General features: G+C 35.9%; 1 protein-coding gene across 1 annotated transcript in view; it reads right to left on the bottom strand.

Moving 5' to 3' along the window:
• Positions 1-23,429, bottom strand: part of CEP128 (centrosomal protein 128) — a 129,586-nt gene that overhangs the window by 69,214 nt on the left and 36,943 nt on the right. The window contains exons 12-15 of the mRNA XM_059819872.1: positions 15,265-15,615; positions 9,462-10,112; positions 5,169-5,333; positions 347-523 (exon numbers count right to left, since the gene is read on the bottom strand). Coding sequence (XP_059675855.1) covers positions 347-523; positions 5,169-5,333; positions 9,462-10,112; positions 15,265-15,615 — 1,344 coding nt within the window. The remainder of the gene's footprint in view (positions 1-346; positions 524-5,168; positions 5,334-9,461; positions 10,113-15,264; positions 15,616-23,429) is intronic.

Below are 23,429 nucleotides of genomic sequence, written 5' to 3'. Positions count from 1 at the left end.
CTTTCATTTTTCTCCAATTCTAAAAGTCTTTTAGGTCTTTCTTGGGGACCTCCCACCTCTAAGGAGGTGGCCTAGGAAAACCTGCCTCAAAATTCTGGCTGATGTAAGGTCCTTTCACACAAGGAGAACTATTTCTCACAAAAAAAATTGGCAAAAGCAAGCAGTAAGAGTATCCCATTCTAATACCTAGCAATGTACATCTGTACCAGCTAAAAATCCATAATCCTATTGTCCATAAATTATCTATACCAGTTAAGTGATAGGTGACAACCATGCATACAAGTTCTGCTACAAACATTCATTAAGAAAACAACAAAATCTGTAGCATACTTAAAATCAGAATTACTTTGAATTTCTCCATGGAGTCCCGAGAAAAAATTTCACAAGCAGCATCAATTTCACTTCCTATCACAGTGAGAATGGATTCCTGTTCCATTTCTAAGTGACACAGCTGATCCTTAAACTGCAGTCTGGCCTCATCCATCCTTCTCAAATGATCTTCTTCATTGCTGATCTGTTTATCCTGGAGTGAAAGAGGAAAAACAAAACAAAGATAAATTATTGCATTAATAATATAACATACAACGTTAGCAATATATCTTTCAATCTTGTAATAACACTGTACTCACTCATGCACTGAGTTTAGTTCCTTGCCATGGAAAGCAATACCTTCTAATAGTACTCATAAGTTACTCTCCTGATTCTCCTTATTCTCCTGTAAATCAGTTATGAAGAAACTGCTACCAAATCCAAACCCAAGAATCATAGAGCCTATTTTCAGAGTCAAACCCAGACATTCTATTATAAATCTCTTTCACGAGTAGAAAGAGAGTCCGCAACAAGTACTCCCCTTATTATCTTTTGTCCTGAACCAGTTATAGGCATCTAATCTTTGTCATCACAAAGAGAGATCCCTGAAGGAAACCTGTATTGGCAGTCAGTGTGTTCTGAAAGGAAAAGTATTCAAAAAAATATCTCATTGGACAGTGACTGGCACTGAAGAAAGCATTTTATGTTATCATCCAGTGTCAGAAAGATCATTAAATATGTTACGTATCTTTTTAAAATTCAGATTCTCTTCCTTTATATCTATTATAGAGACACCATATAAAACTGAACCAAGCAGCAGTTTTGTTATACAATATATTAAATTATGCATTGTAATTAATATAAAAAACTATCTTGTGAGAAGAAGTGAAATTGGTTCACACCTGTCTGCCACTGAGATCAAGACTATGTAATGCAGCAAAGGGTAAACACTTTAACAGGCACATTTCAGTATCTGCATGTGCACTGAGAATGCTTAAAAAAAGCAAGAATAATAATTTTGAAAATTTATTTGTCATGGACCTCTGCAATGGCAAGATGCAACTGTTTAAAGTGTATTTACTGGAAATCTTCATACACTGCTCTCATGAGACACCACTATGAAGCTAGGTAATTTCTAACATACAAGTTCTGTGAATGAGATACATATGGAATCATAGAATCATTCATATTGGAAAAGACCTTTAAGATCATCAAGTTTAACCATAAACCTAACACTGCCAAGTCCACTGCTAAACTGTGTCTCCAAGTGCCATGTTTACATGTCTTTTAAATACGTCCAGGGATGGTGACTCAACCACTTGCCTGGACAGCCTGTTCCAATGCCTGACAACTCTTTCCATGAAGAGGTTTTTCCTATTATCCAATCTAAACCTCCCCCGGTGCAACTTGAGACCATTTCCTCTTGTCCTATCACTTGCTACTTGGGAGAAAAGACTGACACCCACCTCACTACAACCTCCTTTCAGGAGGTTGTATACATATATAGGTATAGGTGTTAACATCTATTAGCAAAATAAGTGTTTTTTAATATAGGTGACCTTCAAATGTGAAAAAGCCATACCTGATAAGCAGCCTGATCTTTTCACTTAATTCATACAAAAATACTTGAGTTAGACAGTAGCTATTTCAAACTGAAGGAATCACAATAATTTTTAATACGCATAGGTTCCAGTATTTCTGCACTACCCATATGGGACTTGAAATAGCAGCTCTGATCTAGATCAGTATTCTGAAGGTAATAAGATTGCATTATACATGATCCCAGTGTCAGTATTCTATGATACCTCATTTTTCACTGAATGCATTCCATCATCACAGAATCATTAAGGTTGGAAAAGACCTATAAGATCATCAAGTCCAACCATCAACCAACACCACCATGCCCACTAAACCATGTCCCACAATGCCACGTCCACACGTTCCTTGAACACCTCCAGTGATGGTGACTCCACCACTTCCCTGGGCAGCCTGGTCCAGTGTCTCACCACTCTCTCAGTAAAGAAATTTTTCCTAATATCCAGCCTGAACCTCCCCTGGCGCAACCTGAGGCCATTTCCTCTTGTCCTGTCGCTAGTCACTTGGGAGAAGAGACCAACACCCACCACTCTGCAACCCCCTTTCAGGTAGTTGTAGAGAGCGATGAGGTCTCCCCTCAGCCTCCTCTTCTCCAGACTGAACAACCCCAGTTCCCTCAGCTGCTCCTCATAAGACTTGTGCTCCAGACTCCTCACCAGCTTCGTCACCCTTCTCTGGACACGCTCCAGCACCTCAATGTCCTTCTTGTAGCGGGGGGCCCCAAAACTGAACACAGGATTTGAGGTGCGGCCTCACCAGTGCCGAGTACAGGGGCACGATCACCTCCCTACTCCTGCTGGCCACACTATTCCTGATACAGGCCAGGATGCTGTTGGCCTTCTTGGCCACCTGGGCACACTGCTGGCAAAGTTCACTCCCAAAGACCATGACTAAAAGAGAGTGTATAACTCAGTATTTTTCCCTTTATTTTTCATCTGCTTGATTTTCTGAGTGTGCCAGCATTCCTCAACATTCTACTTTTCAGAGCCCACAGGAGAAATGAAATCACTAATAACTCGGAAGTGCACAGAAAAGAAAAGAGAAAATTTTACCATTATTCTCTGCCCCTTCACCTTTCATGAAAAAATTAAAATCCAAGCTCTCTATAATACCTAAGTTTCTTTGAATCTGTATTTGCACTAAGGACAAAATAACATTAAAATTACAAAAAAATGTGGAAAAGGAAGAGAGATAATTATTTTGTAATACAATAGACTTCTGCAACACCACAATGTGGCAGCTAGTATGAGATTTCTCAAAAGGTAATATTATTTCCCCCATTCTAACACCCCTTCTGACAATCCACAATAAAACCACAATAGTAAATATTCTCTTAAGTTAACTGACTAACACAATCAAGTGGAACTCTCCATCTGCTTTTACCTTCAAAGGTTGAGACCACAGGATTGTGTGCTTAAAAACTTCTCCATTCTTTTTCAGCTTAGAGATAAAAGATCATCTTGGTCTAAAAACTGTATCTTCCCAATATTACATAAGGTTGGAGCTACTTTACAAGTGACTGCTGAAGACTATGTACAGTCCTATTATTAAGGAAATGTGTTTGTAAATATTATAGCGCTAAAAACCCAACCTAGAAAAAACACATTTTGAATTTTCATTTGAGGTACTTTTTATCAGTCTGACAAGTTGAGCTTTTAAAGCACTTCCTGTTAGTCTAACAAGCTAAGAGAAATGCCAGGTTTAAGAGTCTCTCATTCCATACTTTCAAAAAAAAGAAAACAAAAAACCCCCAAAAACCCTACCCCAACATTTTTCTCTCAGGGCTAGCAGTCACAGCACACTGACTGATGGACAGTCAGCATATGCTGAAAATATAAGCAGTATGACAAAAGGAGCCAATAGCATTTCCAAAAACTCACTTTACCTACATTCAAAATAAGCTTATTAGATTTTAAGCTCATCGCCTAAGTGATGTTACGCACTTCATTTATAACAACAAACTACAAGTTGAAAATTAAATTGAAAAACCTGAAAAGCCACAAAGTACCTACAATATCCATAGGCCTCTTATCGGATTTAAATAGTTTGAAACTATTGAGCTAATGAAGAATTCTGATAAGTATTCACCGGTCCATGTGAAATGAATGAACAAACCTCTTGTACCATGTTAATATAAATGACTGTATCAAAAAATTTCTTTTCACAAGGACGAGAAATTACTAAATTGACATAGAAGAGCAAGAGCCTTCCTGACAGAGGCTAAAATATCCATTTTTTAAAAATGAGGATATCATGAAAAATTTATAGGCAATTTCCTGCAGGACGCAAGAGGTTTTTTTGTTTGTTTTCTTGAATTTTAATCTAGGAAATTAAATTTGTCAAAGATTAGAAACAATCATTTCCAATGTTGTCTTAATATGAATTAATCAAATACTGACAGGTATGTGCTTTACATTGGAGAAGATAAAATGTCATCCAGGTACAGAAATACTTATCTGAAATCACAATGTTGCAGGAAGAGAAATTTAAGATAAAAACAGCACAATGTAAAATACATTCATGTTAGGAAAAACAGAAAAACATTCAAAAGCAATACTGTGGTACTAATCATGGAAAAAAGTAGAACTGAAGAAAACAGAAAGAGGAGTTACAAAATAAAATTCTTCAGCAACTCTGTATCACTAGATTTTTGAAAAGAAAGGCTGACAACTCCAGGTTGTGAGAGTGCAAATTAATATTTGATAGTAAATATTAATAACCAGAATACTAGGCAACAAGAATGGCTGGCAGACAGCATCCATCTCTAGAAATACCATGCCAGTACAAGAAAGGGATGTGAATTTCTTTTAAAACTTGTCATGATTTAAATATTCAAGCAGAGAATAATTTTTATCGAGTTTCTTTTACCATACTTACATTGCTTATCTACTTCAAATTAGCTCTAAATTATTCATAACTGTACTGCAACTTTAAGAAAATGTGAAGAAAACCAGAAATATTTGGTCAAACATTTGTTCGTTACATATATTAGAAACAGGGCAAGCAACAGGACTTACATTTCTACTCCTAAATAGTATTAGCAAATCTTTGGAGGGATACAATTTGTGACTCAGCCAAAGTACTTTTGCCTTCTTTGATTTATACAGAAAATGTGTACTACAGTATGACCGTGTATATTCTTTAATATGTACAGGTATTTTTTGTATTTTAAGTTTACCATACATTGCTATAATTCATCATTTATTGTAGGTATTTATCAGCAGAGAGACTGATGAATCATGGTTAAAACCAGTTAAGTTTACCTTTTTCTCCAGTTCTTGTTTTACAAACTCACATTTCCGCCTGAGTTTTATATTTTCTTCTTCATTTTGGGTTAATTCTTCTGCCAATTTATCACACTCAATTTTTATCTTCTCTAGTTGTCGACATTGAGTCTTGACTATGTTTTTCTCTTCCACAAGTTCCATCTGATGGTAATGGAAAAATAGATTACCAAGTCACTATATGGGTTATTTTAAAACATTCCCAGACTGTAGAGTTTCAAATCCATGGAACACTATTACAGAAGGATAATTCTATTTAATTTTTTACATTTAAGTTTTATATAATATCTGAACATGGAAAATATGTATCACAGAGTTTTAGAACCATAGTGTTTTAAAAGCAGTAAATAGAAGTCTCAGATTCTGCATTTCAACTCTGCTACACTCATCAGCTTACATCACCTTAAGAAGCTCAGTATTTATGTAACTTTTCCATTACTGAAATAATTTGGAATCAGAAAGTCTAAAACTATCATTTCATTTCAGGACCTAATAATAAATTTATATCTGCAAGGAAATAACTGCAAAGATCTGGTATTTTTAATTTCTAGAATTGTGTGGTTTTAATGCTATTCATGGAAACATTGCAGAAAAAAAATGAAGAAAGCATTTAAGGGCCTTGAAAGCCCTAAACAGGTGAATGAATAAAATATATTGGTTTCCAGCAGAAAAGATAACTGACTGAAACTGACAGATTTGATAAGTTCTCTAGAATATCTAGAAAATGAAAAAAAATTACACAAAACAAGGAAAGAAAGGAAATTACACAGATATTACTCAAAACCAGCTTCATATTAGATAAATTGTGGGATGCAGTTACACACAAAAATAAGCCTCCAGAGTAAATTCCTTCCTGAGGAAAAGCAAAAATTCTATTCTCCCAATTACACTATAAATATAACTTTTATGGGGAAGAAGGGTAAGGAGAGAAGTTTTATGAGTTAATTTAGACAACAGAGCTAAGAGAGTACAAATGCTCCTCTGAAGGACAATTCTGAGAAAGAACTTTGGTGTCCTATGTCCACAAAGACTTATGGACACAAAGAAAAGCCTGCAATGCCTAAAACATTTTCTGTGAATATGCTTATAAAATCAACCTTTAAGTTATTACTAAAGGTAGTTGTATTATAATGTCTATGCAGATGGAGACAATCCAAGAACCAAATTCCTCACTTATATTACCTTTGAGACACAATGGAGAAAGTCAGTTTTTATTAATTTCCAGTCTGGACAAGGCAGCTGTGACCATAATTTAATTGATCTGGATTGAACCCATTTCACACATCTGATAATCTTCAGGAAAAAAAGAACTACACCCACTTAGTGTATGTATAGAAAACAATTCAAAAAGAAATACACATATATATACAATTTTTTATGTATAGATACATATCTCTAAAAATCTTACTTTAAAGATTAATATTTGAAAGTGCTGTCAGGCATGAGGACATTTTGTATTTCATTATTCTAAGAGAACAAGGATGTTTTTAAATCAAATGAGGGCACGTAGTAAAATTAGGGGACAGATTCAGAACTTCTGAACACATAGCTGATTGGGGACCACTAAGCAAACCACTTAATTTCATATGCCTAGTTTATCTATCATTTTAAATAATAAAAAAAATTATAGAGACATTGGATGTTATAGCAGAAACAGAATGAAGAGCTTAATTAACCAGAATCTCAGCACTGAGACAGCAAGATCCTTCTCAACACTGGCATCTTGTACAAAATTCTATGTTCTTCTCCAGTTCTACTGCAACATACAATATTCCTATGGTACCTACCACCTACTACCCCAAAAAGTCCTTATAATTTTTCAGTCCAGTGCTGCACTACAGAAAGCCAGACAAGAGTGATGTAGAAAGTAGCATACAGAGGAGGCAGAGAGGGAAAAACAATAAGGATCAAAAGTCACTTCTTTTTACAATCTATGCAGCAGTTAGTCCTGTAAACATACGTCTCTGCACCCTTGATTTCCTGAAAGCAACTCATCAAAAATCCTCCTCCAGTTAAGTTTAAGGCTTGGGTCTTAAACATCTTAAATTCCTCTTTACTCCCCAAGTCTCTCCCAACTGACCTTTATTTTTAAGGCTTTAACATTAACAACCTTTGGACAGGGTTATGTATATTCTTTCCCAAAAGCAGTTACAAAGGTTGGACAAGACTGAGGCATAAATAAGGTCAAGATTATTACTGTAACAGTAAAAGACAATTGGTTACTGGGTACAAAGACTCACCAGCCTGAAAAAAAAGGATAATAGGTAAAAAAAACCCTGTCTGTTGGATTTCCCTAAACTCTACCCTAAACCCACAATATTTAAACACAATTTGATAAAATGCATGCTAAGTTTACCTTAATTTGGAAGAAAAGTATGTCCATAAAAGTGAAACCCAAGTGCAATGTAATGATAAGTTCAGACAAAAAGTAACCAAATCACCTGCATGTTAACATGTTCTCATCAGATCTTCCTACAGACGGGTACGATTATATATTTTGTTGCATTTACAGTCTTTGAATCAAGAGAATGTTGTACATTATAATTTTGTGTACTTCTAAAAAAAGTTGCCTATCCTAATATCTTACAAAATTCATCTCCCTTAAGCCCTCTGGTCTTCTCTGTTTCAGAGACACAAAGCTGTAAAAAATGTATGTAGATTAAGGATTCTGGGAAAGTCATGGCACTGCAACTGAAAGAAGGAAGTGAATTTTTTAAATATTCTGTTTAGGTACAACTATCAGTACCAATATCAAGGCCCTTAATGTAAGACTGACCTTTCCATAAGAATAAGAACACATAGTCACAATCAACTCATTTTTTGATTACTACCATCCAGAATACACTTTCCTTCTCCCCCTTGATATTACATGTACAGTCTTAATTTCAATGTCATTGTCAAAGAAAACACACATATTTGGACAGATCATTTAAATAACACCAGACACAACACAAATTAAGTCCCAAATGTTAAGCACTGCTGTCAAAATATTTTGATTTTAATGATCCTTCCACTAACAACCATCTAGATTTTTTTATTGCTATCTTCATTAAATGCTTTCTATGTTACCAAGTGCTTAAGAGTTATTGTTAATTATTATGTCATAAATGATATGTTAAATAACTAACCATCCTTTCCTAAGTAACATCAATTCATAACTGCAAAAAAGTGGAAAACACGCTTTTTTAACTATTTGCATATTTGTGAGAAGAGAAAGTGAGAAGAGAAAGGAAATAAACATGATTATATTTATGAAGTAGATCATGAATCACAAGCTTTGATTAAGGATTTTATAACTTTTTATGGTTAAATTGGTAGAATTTTGACATAAGCAAATTTTTAATTTGATGGGACTGGTGGAAAGCATATTTATGGTGCTTCAGAAGTGCACTCAAAATATGTTGGTAATTTACAACCTATCTGGAAAACTACTCCCTTCATTAATATGAATATACAAATTATTATTGTTATGACATGCGAAATACTATCTTCCATATATATAACCATATAATCAAAATTGCTTCAGTTAAAGTGCAGTGTATAGTTTATACAACTGCTGACAGTTAATTGTGACATTTAGACCACTTCAACTTAACTTTCCAATTTTATTCAGACCACTTAAAGCCACTAAAATGCTCATTTTCTTTCCAATGCAATAGCTTGGAGTCAAGAGCAAATGATGTAAACTAAAGACATTAACTTGTTTCTTCATGAATAAAATGCTGTATTTCATCAAATTTCATCAAATGAACATAGCCACTTTTCTGAGAAATTGTACAGAAAATAGAAATTCTAAAAACTCTTCAAAATAGAAAGAACTATCAAAATTAACCTTAACAAGTGTTATACATTTTCACTATTCACATTCTGAAAGTGTTTCCAGATACAATGACAGTATTTTGCATCATGCAATTTAAACATTTACAAAAATGCACCATCCCTGAAATACTGCAAGTTCTTTATAGGGCCGTGACAATAATTATAAAAATAACAGTTGTAGAAGAAAGGATCAAATCATATTAAAACTCTACAGCCCCATATATCTCCTTCTCTTCTGATTACAGACATACCTATTATGCTACTTTTGAACTAAGAGCTTTCGACCTAAAACTGTTACTGTTACATTTTTTTTTTTACCCTGAAGTTTAAACTTTTATGATAACCTGCAATAAAATGCATGTTAAATGTTTTAAAGCCCATGCTTTATTACCTTCATCACTCAATACGGGGGGGGGGGGGAAGTATGACATTGGAATTCTTCAGAATAAGTACCTTTAGCATTCTAATTTGATCCTCTGCATCATCCTTTTCTTGTTTAAGAAGTTTCATGAGTTCTTGAACATTTCGTTCATGTTTGATTTTAACATTTTGTAACTCTGATTTAAGATCTGACAACTCCTGTTGGTGAACTTCTCTTTCCATCTTCAGCTGCCTGTTAGCTGAAGTCATCTCTTCATGCTTAGATTCCTGCTGTTTCTGGAGATCTGAGAGGCTCTTACGTAATTCCTTTTTGACTTTCTCCTCTTCTGCTATTCTGTTTGTTAGTTCCACACGTACAGAGCTTAAGTTTTTTACATCTGCTTGCATTTCTAAGAGCCTTTCTTGGTCTTTTTTGTGGATCAAGTTACTAGTTGCAAGTTCTGTCTCCAAGTGTTCCTTTTCAGCTTGCATTTGATTTTGTAGAAAGAGTTGCTTTTTCAACTCATTCTCTAATTTATTTACAGTACCTTGAACTTCTTTGATCTCTTCTTCAAGAGATACCTGGTGAGATTTCATTTCATTCAGTTTTACCTCTCTGCAGTGGAGGAGTTCTTCCTGCTGGGCTCTCTTCGTAAGCACATCGTTCAGCTCTTTCCGAAGGTTTTCTATTTGGTGTAGAGCAGAGAGAAGCTGACTTCTGAGGTCATCCTTTTCTTTGAGGACCTAGAAAAGAAGAAAAAGAAATCCAGTGTGACCTAAAGTAATTAAAGAAAATTGTTGGAAGGATGTCCTTAGACATTCCTAACATCTAAGGAACAATTAGCACACTTTGTTCTGTGAAAATACAAAATTTTTGCTTGTTATGAACTCAGTTCAAATTTATTCAGTGTTTCTTTAAATTTAGACATGGTACATTTGTGATCTCAAATGTATACTTGTCCTTAAATGATCTAGTCTCCTAAGTAGGGATAGTTTTAGTTCCCCTGCTTTTCTCACCGTCTTTGCAGACTGAGATGGGTTTTCTTCACTGGTTCCTCCAAATAGCAAGATGGAGGAAATGAGACAATACAGTAACACAGCAGAATACAGGGAGGACTACTGGTTGCACACACCTTACCTATAGGTCCATTTCATAGGTTGACTTGCTTTGCTTATTTTCTAAAATATTACATATTAAGTATATCAACTTTAAATTATTTTTGAAACTGCTCACAGAAGATGAAAGAATAGCAGTTAAAAGCCTGTTTCACTCATTCATCAGAGCCAAGAAATGAAGACTTCATCTTCAAAATAAAAATCAGCCACATTTAATAAAAATTCCACTGTTTTCCCAAGGTGCTCAAGGGTTGGGTTTTTTTTTTAACAGTGATATATTTCAGGTTAAAAAAATCCTAGAAAATGCGCTAAATGAGAGGAAAAGTTTGCGCTGCAACTACATGTGCGTCACTAAATACTACATTTCATTCAACTCATGTTACACACACCATCCCTGATTCTTACTTATCTCAAGTTATAATTTATTTTAAACAGAATGTTAAAAAACTAAGAAGGAATTTACAGTACATCTATCATAAGTCACATACAACTTCTACTACAGGAAAAAAAGAGTTATAAAGGGACAACACAAGATTTTCCTGATGTATCACGTAAACTACTGGATTCTTTAAACTGGCTTAAATAAATTTTATACTGAATTCTACTATTTCCACTAATTCCACAAACAGTACATATTTCTTATAGCAAAATTACTTGAAATAATCTAGAACAGAAAGGCAATTAATGTTAACAGTGTGCAGCTTAAAAATAATAAAACAATTTGCAATTACACCAAGAATAAGCAATGCAAAACAAAATACAAAAATAATAAATCAAGGATATGGGGTAACGATCATCATGCTTTTTTTCTGAAAAAATATCAGTATTTCAATCTTCTTAAAACTGTCTTGCAATTCTAGTTGCAAGATTTGTCTAAAAAAAAACTCCAGTAAAATTTTAAGAAAAACGCCATAAGTAACTTGCTTTGAGTGTAAGTATGTTTTCTACATTCCATACTCAGAAGAAAATACATTCCAAAAGACGCAAGATGTTAGATATTCCACTGTCAACCAATATCAAGGATAACCACATAGACGAGACTTTAATCAAATTATCCCAATAACTCCAAAAGAATAAAACCTAAACAATTTTTCTATAGCCCACCCATTGTCTCCAAATATTTGGAACATCTCACAAAATTGTAAGCTATGATTGTAATCCAGTTTTGAAAATTTGCCAACAACCCTTTGAAATCCTGTAACAGAAAGCAAATACAACAGAATGCCATTTCTCCTTTTTCTTTAGTATTTATTTTCATAGATTTTTGTCTCAGATGTTACTTGTCTGTACATTTCAAAACTGGTTATATTATGTTCACCTAGTTCCTTGAAGCTTATTACAAATGCTGCATCTAGATTGATTATATCCTCATATGGAAACTGTCTACAACTTTGTATTGAGACCATGAAATATTGTTGCTATTTTTTTCTCCTCCACAATGACACACAGTTTATTTGATATTACACATCCTCCAATAAATAGATTTTCCTTCAGGAGTGACACTTAACTCAAACTCGTTGGCAAGATGCTGATGATTTTAAAAATAAGAATGAATACTGACAGCATTTCTTAAACGGACCTTAAACCAAAATGACTGCATTTAGCATTTTGATGCACGTGTCACATAAAAAGAGGTAAAATCCATGTGAAGGAGTCTTATGTAACAAAGAAAATTTCAATGTGGACAGCACTATCAATTGCCATTACAAAAACCTGTCCATGCATTTACATGAACCGTGATTTCTGAGTCTTTTGGGTCTCCTCCTGCTTGTTATTCACAACTCTCTCTCCTCTACTCTTTGCTTCTCATATGTCTGAGACACACATGATTTCTAAATGATTCAAGTTTTCTTCCTTTAACACCTCCATTTACCTAGGCAAAAGATGACCAACTTCTTAAATGTATTGGGTTTGCATGGCAAGGTTTTGGTAGCGGGGGGGGCTACAGGGGTGGCTTCTGTGAGAAGCTGCTAGAAGCTTCCCCTATATCCAACAGAGCCAATGCCAGCCAGCTCCAAACCGGACCTGCCACTGGCCAAGGCCGAGCCAATCAGTGACAGTGGTAGTGCCTCTGGGATAACATATTTAAGAAAGGGGAAAACCAACTGCGCAACGGCAGCCAGAGAAGAGAGGAGTGAGAATGTGTGAAACAACTCTGCAGACACCCAGGTCAGTGAAGGAGGAGGGGGAAGGAGGTGCTCCAGGCATGGGAGAAGAGATTCCCCTGAAGCCCATGGTGAGACAGTCCGTGGAGGTCCAAGGTGGAGCAGATAATCCACCTGCAGCCCATGGAGGACCCCATGCTAGAGCAGATGGATGCCTGAAGGAGGCTGTGACCCTGTGGGAAGCCTGCGCTGAAGCAGCCTCCTGGCAGGACCAGTGGACCCATGGACAGGAGCCCACACTGCAGAAGGTTTTCTGGCAGGACTTGTGACCCTGCGGGGGGAGGCCACGCTGGAGCAGTCTGTTCCTGAAGGACTGCACCCCATGGAAAGGACCCATGCTGGAGCAGTTCGTGAAGAACTGTAGGCCCATGGGAAGACCCATGTTGGAGAAGTTCATGGAGGACTGTCTCCCGTGGGAGGAACCCCATGGCGGAGCAGGGGAAGAGTGTGAGGAGGAAGGAGTGGCAGAAACAACATGTGATGAACTGACCGCAACCCCCATTCCCTGTCCCCTGGTGCTGCTCAGGAGGAGGAGGTAGAGGAAATCAGGAGTGAAATTGAGCCCGGGAAGAAGGGAGGGGTGAGGGGAAGATGTTTTTGAGATTTGGTTTTCTTTCTCATTATCCCACTCCGATTTTGATTGGTAATAAATTAAACTAATTTCCCCCAGTCGAGTCTGTTTTGCCTGTGATGGTAATTGCTGAGTGATCTCCCTGTCCTTATCTCGACCCATGAGCCCTGCGTTATATTTCCTCTCCCCTGTCCAGCTGAGGAAGGGGAGTGATAGAGCAGCTTTGGTGGGCACCTGGCGTCCAGCCAGGGTCAACCCACCACACCTTACTTCCTCAGACAACTGCTAGGGGTAACCAATACAACAAGATTACATGCAATGAATTGTTGGAGCATGGATAGAGCAAATAATAATAATAATAAGGAATCTGCTAGGTAGTTCAGGAGAGAAACAGCAACCCCAGGAACCACAGCTTAGATCTGCTAGAGTTTATCACTTTCAACTCAGTATTAGCCCCATTGTGGCTTTTCCTGTGCTTTGACCATGCTCATACATGAAAGTACCAGTCTCAAAACAGATTACTGGATCAGGAACAACACAGGATGAATACAGACACCCCATATTCACACCACATACCCCTTGAAAACTACAATCTTTGAGCAGGACAAATTAGAGGATGGCATAAAGCCATCCCAAGCCCATCAGATTTAGTAACCTAAATCATATGCACGTCACTAGAAAATAAGTGACAATAAGTGAGGGAAGCTCTATAAAAACAAAAGTAGGCCATACAATGATAGACTGCACCAGCACAGCATGTAAGTTAAGATAAAAGCTCACAGCATGAAGCTTAGCACTGTAACAGCCACTATAGGAGCAAGCACCTTTTGATCCAGCCACTGGAAAATACAAAGACCCACAAACTCATTACAAACAGGATGATGGTTTCTACTACTGTTCCAAGATGGGATGATCAGCATAAGCACTGATGTGAGTTCTTGTCTTTAAAGCAGTATCAGGACTAGAAAAAGTCAAGGAATTCTGCTAAGTCAAAAAAAAACCCCCCAAAACCCAATGTTTTTTTCCTGAGAAACTTTATAGAAGGAGGAAGAGAGGAGTAAGTGGTTTGTGACACTGAATAAAGGCAAATGAAAAGCCCAGAAATGTTAAATGATCAGTTTTCAAATTGATTTTTTCAAATAAAAAGTTCTGAAAAATACAAGGAAGAGGCTGAAACAAAACATACATAAAAATCATATAAAAAAGCAGTTAGAAAAACGTAAGGAACACAGACTCTCTATCCAGATGAATGGAAAAACCTAGGACCTGCATGGTAGGTGTTAGCAGCACGTTCATCCCAAATGCAGGTAAGAAAACCTTTTTTTGCTATAATCTCCAGATTTTGCTAAAATCTCTGCACATTCTCAAACAAAGAATACCTTCTTTTCTGCCTCCAAACATCAAATCTGAACTGAGTTGCAGTCCTTATAATATTTCAGAACCTGCAGTCTTTACTGTCAATAAAAGATGTCATTACTAAGCCTAGCGTCTGAGAAAAGCTTAAATACAGAATGGAATTAAAAATACGGTAGTTGTGCCAAAGTCCGTATAGCATTATGGTCTGCTAGCTATCTGACATACATGGTGAAATTAAACACCCACTTTCAAAGATGTGACCACTGCCCAGTACATGAGACAATGCATAATGTGAACATGTGTTATTATTTAATGTGATTAACATTTTTTACAGAAAATAACATCACATTATTTCCTTAGAAATTAACTAAGAATAAGCTAGGTTATGTTAACTGCTAACTGAAAAGATAAAGTAAAAGCAACATTCATAAAGAAACCTTCTTCTTTACAAGAAGCTTTGATTAAGTGAAGAGACTGCAATAAATACTGGATAGGAGAAGAGAACGTGGAACTCCACAATAGCTAAAAAAATATTGCCACCTATTAGCCATTTTGTAGTTCACCAGAAAATTTGGTCCAGTTTGCATAAACAAACTCCTTATCTTCATTTTTAAAAACATTTCATTCATTTTTAAATTCATTCATTAAAACAAATGGAAAGGGTACAACCCCCCCCAGTCAATCTTACCTGACTGTTCTTGTCCATCAGTTGGTTGATAGTTTCGTTTTGTTTTTCCACCTCATGACCCAGTTTCTTACATTTCAACTTCCACTGCCGGATGGTTTCCTGTGCTCTCACCTTCAAATCCTCTCTTCTTTTCTCAATGTCCAGCCTGAGTGCCTCTGAATGCTTGAATTCAGTGAGGTACCGCTCTGCTTCCTTGCTACTCTCTTCAACCTGTTGAGCTAACTCAGCAGATTGGAGTTCAGTTTGTCTACGTCCATTCTCACAAGCCTTGTAGCAACTCTGTATCTCCTTTAGCTGCTCCAGCATTTTTTCCTGCTGCTTCTCCCTGTTTTCCAGGTCAGATGTTAACACCTGGAATCATCATAGCAAAATATTAAAATTCCAACTCAAAGAGATACAATATAAAACCTTATCAAACAACATACAGTGATGTTAAATTTCTATCTAAAACATGAATAGCATAAAAGATCTCGACTCCCAGGGAAAGCCCTGTTTGCCCACAGAATCTCCCCCTCTGCAATGGTAAAGAATTTCAACACAAGATATAAAATACACGGTTACTCTATCCCGTATTTTACTTTCTGCATTTGTTCCTTTTCTGGTTGTCCTTGTTATTTATATTTTAAGTTTGAGAAGGAATCATTGACCGGGATCCTCGTATGTTACACACTATACAAATATAGAATAAAGCATATAGTAAGATGTAAGGACATGAACATAAACAGATAAGAGGATAAAGAAAACTGGCAAGGAAAGAATAGCATTCACCAAAACAAAAGTAATCTATAGCATATGAGCTAGTTGTCACCCAGTTTTATATGCTGGTTGTCTTTATCGAAGCAACATGCTGAATAAAGTATTTTGGAAAGCACTGATGAATACAAAGAGAATACACCAGCTTGGTAGATGTTTCTAGAACAAAGTGCAAAGATGTTTGAAAATGTACCAAGCATATTAGAGCCAACGTTGGTTGACCTTTTGATACTGAATGAAACTGAAACCACACATTTTAAAAATAACAAGTGCTGCCTATCTCAAATATGATTACATTTCTCAGGACAATCTCATAAGCAAGTCAGGAAAAATGTTTTCCATATACCTTCTGCAAGGGCATATTCAGAAACCAGTTATTGAAGCTTCACTAGCAAAACTGAATTTTATTAAGAACATCACGTAGAATTTCACATTAGTATTCTGTATTTCGGGCCTATGAACTGCTTTCATACCATTCAGCAGTTTCATTAATAACTTAGACTAATTTAATAGGCCTGCTCTATAGTCAGTCAAAGATATTATCAAGCTTCAAGGGATGGAAATACTTAAGAGGATTAGATTTCAGAACAACTGAAACAAATTGGAGATGTAGTCTGAAATAAACAGGGTGCAATTCAGAAGGGACAGGGAAAAATATTTTGCCTAGGAAAGAATAAGCAACTTTACAGATGCACATAAAATGACCATTTTGTCCTTCCACAAGGTTGGAGGGATGAGGTGTGTGGCTTGGGTTTGTTGGTTGGGTTTTTCTTTGTGAGTTTGTTGGGTTTTTCCCCCCTCCAAACCTGAGAGTTAATATATTGTACCAGTCTTTCCAGGATAGCATTTGCTGTCCTTGAAAGAAGACTGCATGTGCACTCTTGCATGTGACAGACCATCGTACTGCCAGAAAATACAGACAGGAATGGACTGACACTACAGACAAGAACAATCAGTCCAGCTTGCTACTTGTACCTATGATGCAAAACAGGAGCAGGATTATCCACTGGACAATCAGTCGCTTAGCCGCAAGATGAATATTCCTGCTCTAGACACAACTAAGATACAGACAATAAAACAATAGGTAAACACATTACAGAATAGTCAGTAAATCTTACACAGGTGGGAAAATGAAAACAGTAAAGTCTTTCTAGATTTACAGTTCTAGACATTAGAAAAAACCCACATATATTCTGCTTCACTATTATTTAAACGTGCATTTTCAAGCTCATCAGGCAAAACAACCAGGCCTAACCTTGTAAAAAGTTTTGATTCGTAAGACAAAAGAACCAACCGGAAAAAAACCTCACAAGCTACAACTAGCAAAGTTGTATCAAAACAAGCTTAATTTCAAATTAAAACAGAGATTGCAATACCTCTTTTAAAGGTAAGGATTAAAATTCTGAATGTAGCAAAAGTTAAAAATACCCTTATAAAATACAGTTGGACATTACATTTACCCTTCCACAAATTTTCTAAAATGAGTCATCATTTCTTCAGAGTCATGTGATTATACATGCTATTATCACTTCCCATTTCATATCTTTCTGGAGACACCATAGAGGATGTCAGCCTAAACTGATGTACTATTCAACTCTGCATTATTAAAAAATATTTATTTATGTACAATTCCCCCAAAGAACACACTTCATTAACACAACTACAGTTCCCACAGACTTTTTAGTGAAATATGAGTCTAAGCTTAAATACAGAAAACAATGTTGAATTAATTGCAAACATTCATTTCACTGTGTAGAAGCAAATCTTAATCTCCAATTTATTAATTTACAGTAAAATGAAAGAAATGGGAACATTTGTTTTAGATGTTTATCTTGAAGCACAACTAATCTGTCAACACGAACTATTTGCATGAGGAAAAATGAACTTTGACATGGATGTACCAACATAAATGTGAATTTTAATGTTTTATTTTTACAATTTGCGAAAATGAGGCTTTCCCTGTAAAGCAAGGGGACAGAGAAACAGTGGGTCTCCATATTCTTTGTTTTTATAATATCGTAACAGAGGTCCCAAATGCACTGACCTGTACTTCTGAACTCCTATTTTGACATATGACAAACATACGTGTATCTGTATGTTAACATGTATACAGTTGTCAAAATTCTGTCTGATCTATATGGGCTTGCCCTACTAGTATTTAAAACATTAAATAAGCTACTTCTCAGACACTGGCTGTCATAAAAATAAGTAAGTAAAAAATCTGGTGTGAAACAATATTTATCATTTATACACAAAGAGATAGGTTTCCCCAGGTACTTTCCAGGTATGGCATATACATAGGTTCACCCAACGGGAATGGACATACACTAGCACTATTTGTTACAGGTTTTTTTTTTGCTTCAGTATCTGTAAGAGCACACCTCAAACCTCATTTTCCACGTACAGAGCTTAGTGTCTACAAAAACAAAGATTATGGTCCTGCCTTTTGTTTCCTTGGAAAATCCCAACACACAATTCCAATTTCTAGGCATTCTGTGAAAAAAGTAGGATGATTGACTGTTTGCAATTTTAAAAATAACATTTCTAACAGAACACTTACAGGCAAGTAATTTCTTTGCCATTTGTCATTACCTGCCTGCACACATCAACATTGTGGTTGATTTAAAGCAACCCTTTACAACAATGAACATCTAGAGGTCATCAGAACCATCTTAAAAGGACACAGTTTTCATTTAATGATTGGAAATAGCTATCAACCTTGCTAAATATGATACCCCTTTCAGGCAAACGCTGCTCAGAAAAATAACTGATTACTTTTTTTTGTGGAACCGTACTATCAGCAGATAGTAAATATTTTATATAACACAAAGCTCCATTAAGCAAGTTACACTACTATATATTTTTAATGCCTAATTTTGATTTTATGAGAATGAAGACTTTTTTGATAGTAAGAAATAATTATGCAAATTACTGTTGCCATTGGAAGAACATTGTACTTGGGAGTGGTGGTCTCTGAAAGTATGATCTTGTGGTTTCATTTCATGATGACGACCTTATGAACTTAAGCTTTTAATTTCTTCCTAAACAACCTTTACAACTAAAAATAACTGATTATTAAGCTAGATGCATAGCATCACATTTTTCAATTTTAGCATATTTTCAAAAAACATTATATTTAATATAGAAATTTTTACAAAGTAAATAGCATGTGCCGATTGTTCATAAGTTTGTCAGTCTTGAAAGCCATCTATTTTCTCTTAAAATAACAACGTATCTTGCACAGAATGTTTATACCTGCATTCTACTATGGATGCACATATGGTCAGTCTTGAATATTAAAATAGTAACACCCGGAGTAAGTAGGTACCCCTATTTCCCCATCACGTTTTATATTGTTTGTTTACAGACATCTGTAGGAGTCTCAATCCTCAATTTTCTTTCAGCCTTTTAGTCCTCATTTTCCTCTTAGCCACAGAATCTCAGTTGCAAAGGGCATTAAATATGTGTGCAGACAATACATCATAAAATGTTATCGTTAATGTAAAGCACACAGCTTGACTGTTTCCTTTGCAGAGCTGTTTGTACGTACATTCTACTGCAGCCATGACCAGAGCAGTACTGAATGTAAGTTCAGCACAGGATGAAACTCAGATAGGGGCTGGATCAGACCCTGTGAGGACCTATTCTGGTATTATAATCAAGTGTTGCACCACAGTGTTTTTGTGATTTTTTTGTTGGTTTGTTTGGGAGGTTTTTTTTTTTTTTCCATTAGCATTGAGGCTGAAATACCGTGCCACCTGTGAGAAAGGAGTTGCCCTTCATTAGCATGCCACAGCATACAAAAGATAAAGAAAGTGCTACTAAAAAAAAAATAAATGAAAAACCTAACACAACAAACATAAGGTCAGCCTCCAGAGTTGAGGGAGAATTAATCCAGCTCTTGGGTCTGTTTAGATTTACAGTCCCCACAGCCCTGTTAGTGCTAGAGAAGTTGGAACTACCACAGATGTCAGCCTTCATCTTTGTTTTGGGAACATGTTTAAACTTAGTGCTTGAAGTTGTCAGCAGGCCCATGTCCAATGGAACATACCTGAAGATATCCTCTTCAGTTCTGTATTACTGAAGGCTGTACTTCAGTACTGAAGCCTAAGTACTACCCTAGCAGCCTCATACAGCACACTGCTACAATAGAAATACATTACTGAAGCCTGGACAACGAGCTCAACGTCACAACGGTGTCGGTGCACATATTGACAGGCGTTCCAACAGATACAGCTGTTTCCTGAGCCTTGTAGGCTGCTCTTTTTTCTATGGCAGGAGAATTTGGCAGAGTAATGCTTACTTGAGATCTTGCAGAATATACCCTAATTTTCACATCCCTATCTTGGAATTACCCTTCTAGGTAATCCAGAATGTAAATATTTTAAGGATATCTACAAGACAGGAATATAGAGATGTGGGTTGTTGTTTTTTTTTTAAATATTCATCCAATTTCCCCCTTCTCAATTGTGACTGTAGTAAGCAAGAGTGAGACACTCTATAAGAGAAACGATAAGCAACGTCAGGAGGTTGCACTTACTAGAAAAAAGAAAAAAAATCATCTTCCTTCGACATCTGAGTTTCTTCCAAGTAGCAAATTACTAAACAACTGTGATTTCAAAAAAGCCTCTATGCAGATGTGAAACGCTGCCTTTACAGATTAAGACTCCAGACCCCAAGTAGCATCTAGCATCTTTGGTGGCCAAAGGTCGGTCACCAAGAGAACTCAGTGAGCAGCTCTGGAAGCAATAGATGCATGTCAATATTCTGTGACATACATTACAAAGGTATGGAGGTTCTCCTGACAGAAACAACCCAGGATACTCAGAGCAGTTCATTGTTAAAATGTATTTTTTATATAATATATATGTACAGCAATTGTTAGCATGTTTTACATTGCAGTTACTATAGAAAATCCTGACTGTGGTACATTGTCTCTTCTCAGTCTTTACACAAGACAATTCTGAGTCCAAGTTTTTCTAACCCGATTCATTTTATTGTTGCATTTTCATAGTTCCACTGCTGATAGAACCAAGGGGAAGGTATTAGAATACTCATGTCAACTCATTCACCACCAACATAATATCAAATACTCTCCTCCTGGCTTTAATATCTGAAGATTTTTATAAAAAGAGAATTATGTTCGTGGAGCACTTAAAAACGTTATTAAGATTAGTTACTGAATCCTGGCATACAGCATATTAATGCTCTAGATATCTGAATGCAAGCATTATTTTCAAAACTGATTAATGTTTGTATCAACCCTCAGACTGCAACACCACCACAGACATTTCAATTGTCAGGCTCTGCCTAGAGGTAACACAGAACAGAGGTGATTAACAAACTCAAAACCAGATGCAACATTTGCCCCAAATAATAAAACATTTGTGCATGTAGTTTTCTACATATGCAACATCCCAATATGCAATCTAGCTTTCAACTTTCATAAGAAACTGGAGGCAGAGAAAGAGGCCAACATTTTACAGTTAGAGCCTAGTTATTTATCTGAAGTGTAAACTGCTCACCACAGGCCCTAAACATGCAACTCTGCCACCATTCTGGTAACTCATGTAGTTTGGACTTCTAGTCCCTAGCTTGACTACACATATACTTTTGACCTGCATTTTCAACACCTAATTTAAAAATCAAGTCACCACAAACTGCAAAACAAAATTCATTCTAGGTATAGAAAACACAACACATAGTGTATTCAGTGCAACATTACTTAAAACTTTTATGAACATTTAAAATGCAAGTGAGGATCACTCATTTGCTACAATTTACAGAACTAATGCCTTGTATCACAGTTACGTGCAAACATTCTATGCTGATAAGAATACAGAAAGCCACATTTCATCTCGCCACACTAATTACATTAGTCACCTAAAGTAGATCTATATGTATTTTTCTCCCTCCTCTCCTGTTTCTGCCCTGTATCTCAACAGTGCAGTCACCAGATTCTAATGCTATGTAATCATACTGCTTGCCATTGATACTGTTTTCAACAATGCTATCCAAATCATGCATCTAATTATTTATCTTACTATTTTTTCCTGAATGCAGAGCTCAAATATTAATTTATTCATCACAACCTGATCTGCATCTCTTGCCAATCACATTGTATCTAACAATCAAGAACCATTAACACAGAAGGTTTAGATTTTTCATGTAAGCATAAATTCTGTGAATTAAATAATCAAAGATGCATGCATTCGGTCAGTCAAGAACTATATTCATTCAGTAGAAGATACATTGCACAAAATCAATTTCTTAAAGTGATGCCTTCTCCATATTTTTCCAAAACTTGAACTGCTACTCATGTAAATATAAGCTACAGCTAATACACCTTTCCACTCCCCCCGCATTGATATGTGATTTTAGAGAGAAACTTTATCAAAGTGAATAGCATCTGTACATTTTAGATCTACCTGTAGCACAATTTCAGCATTTGAACTCCAATGACATGGTGATACAGTTTGGTCTGCAAAGGTATTGAATTTCTCTATTTTGTAAGAATATCTCTTTAAATTTAGAAAAGCGTTACTTATAAATTTTCAGATATCTTAATTGGCTCATATAATGAAAATAATTGGCTAACATTTTCATCTTTAGAGGATGAAAAAGCCAAAAAATGAATTTTAATGAGGATAAGAACAACATCAATCTTCATAAGACTGAAAGACTTGTATTACTGAAGAATTCTAATCTTAAATAAACAAATCAATAACTTTCCCTCAGAAAATTTGAAATATTTTAACAAACTGACTGTCTGCTGTTATGCTTTACTGGACAACACTGTAACATTACTTTGACCTAATTAGAATGAGACATAATTAGTAAACCAAACAATTTCACAAGCATGAGAGTCTAAAAATGCTTACGGAAAAACATTATTGCATCTTTATAATATGTATACTTTGTTTATTTCTTAGCCATAATAGTCAACCATAACAGCCCCGTATCTATATACTTCCATGCAGAAAAATATATTTAAGATAGTTGCATACATTTGCAAGATATTACAGAAGCAACCTCAAGTAAACTACAGCAACTGAAATAAAGATTTTCTCTATTAAATTTAAAAATTAATTTAAAGTTAAACTCATATTTAGAACTGAGGTCAAGAATGTGATTATAATCTTTTCCATCCTCTCCGTTTTCCATCATATTGTGAGTTCATGGCAACTGTCAGGGACTAAATGTACAACACACACAACTCATTGTTGAAAACAATGACATTTAAATAAATCAAAAGAAATTTCTAATATCACATGTACACCAGAGGCAAGTGCAGTTACATCCTCCCCACCAACCAAAGATAAATTACACTCAAGTCAAACATGACTGGTCACTTCCAACTGGGAATCAGACTATCTGACAATAGCAGCTGTTAGAACAGGCTTGACAAAATG

Source organism: Gavia stellata, chromosome 7, assembly GCF_030936135.1.
Source record: "Gavia stellata isolate bGavSte3 chromosome 7, bGavSte3.hap2, whole genome shotgun sequence".
NCBI classification, from domain to species: domain Eukaryota; kingdom Metazoa; phylum Chordata; class Aves; order Gaviiformes; family Gaviidae; genus Gavia; species Gavia stellata.
This window is presented reverse-complemented; position numbering and strand designations above follow the sequence as displayed.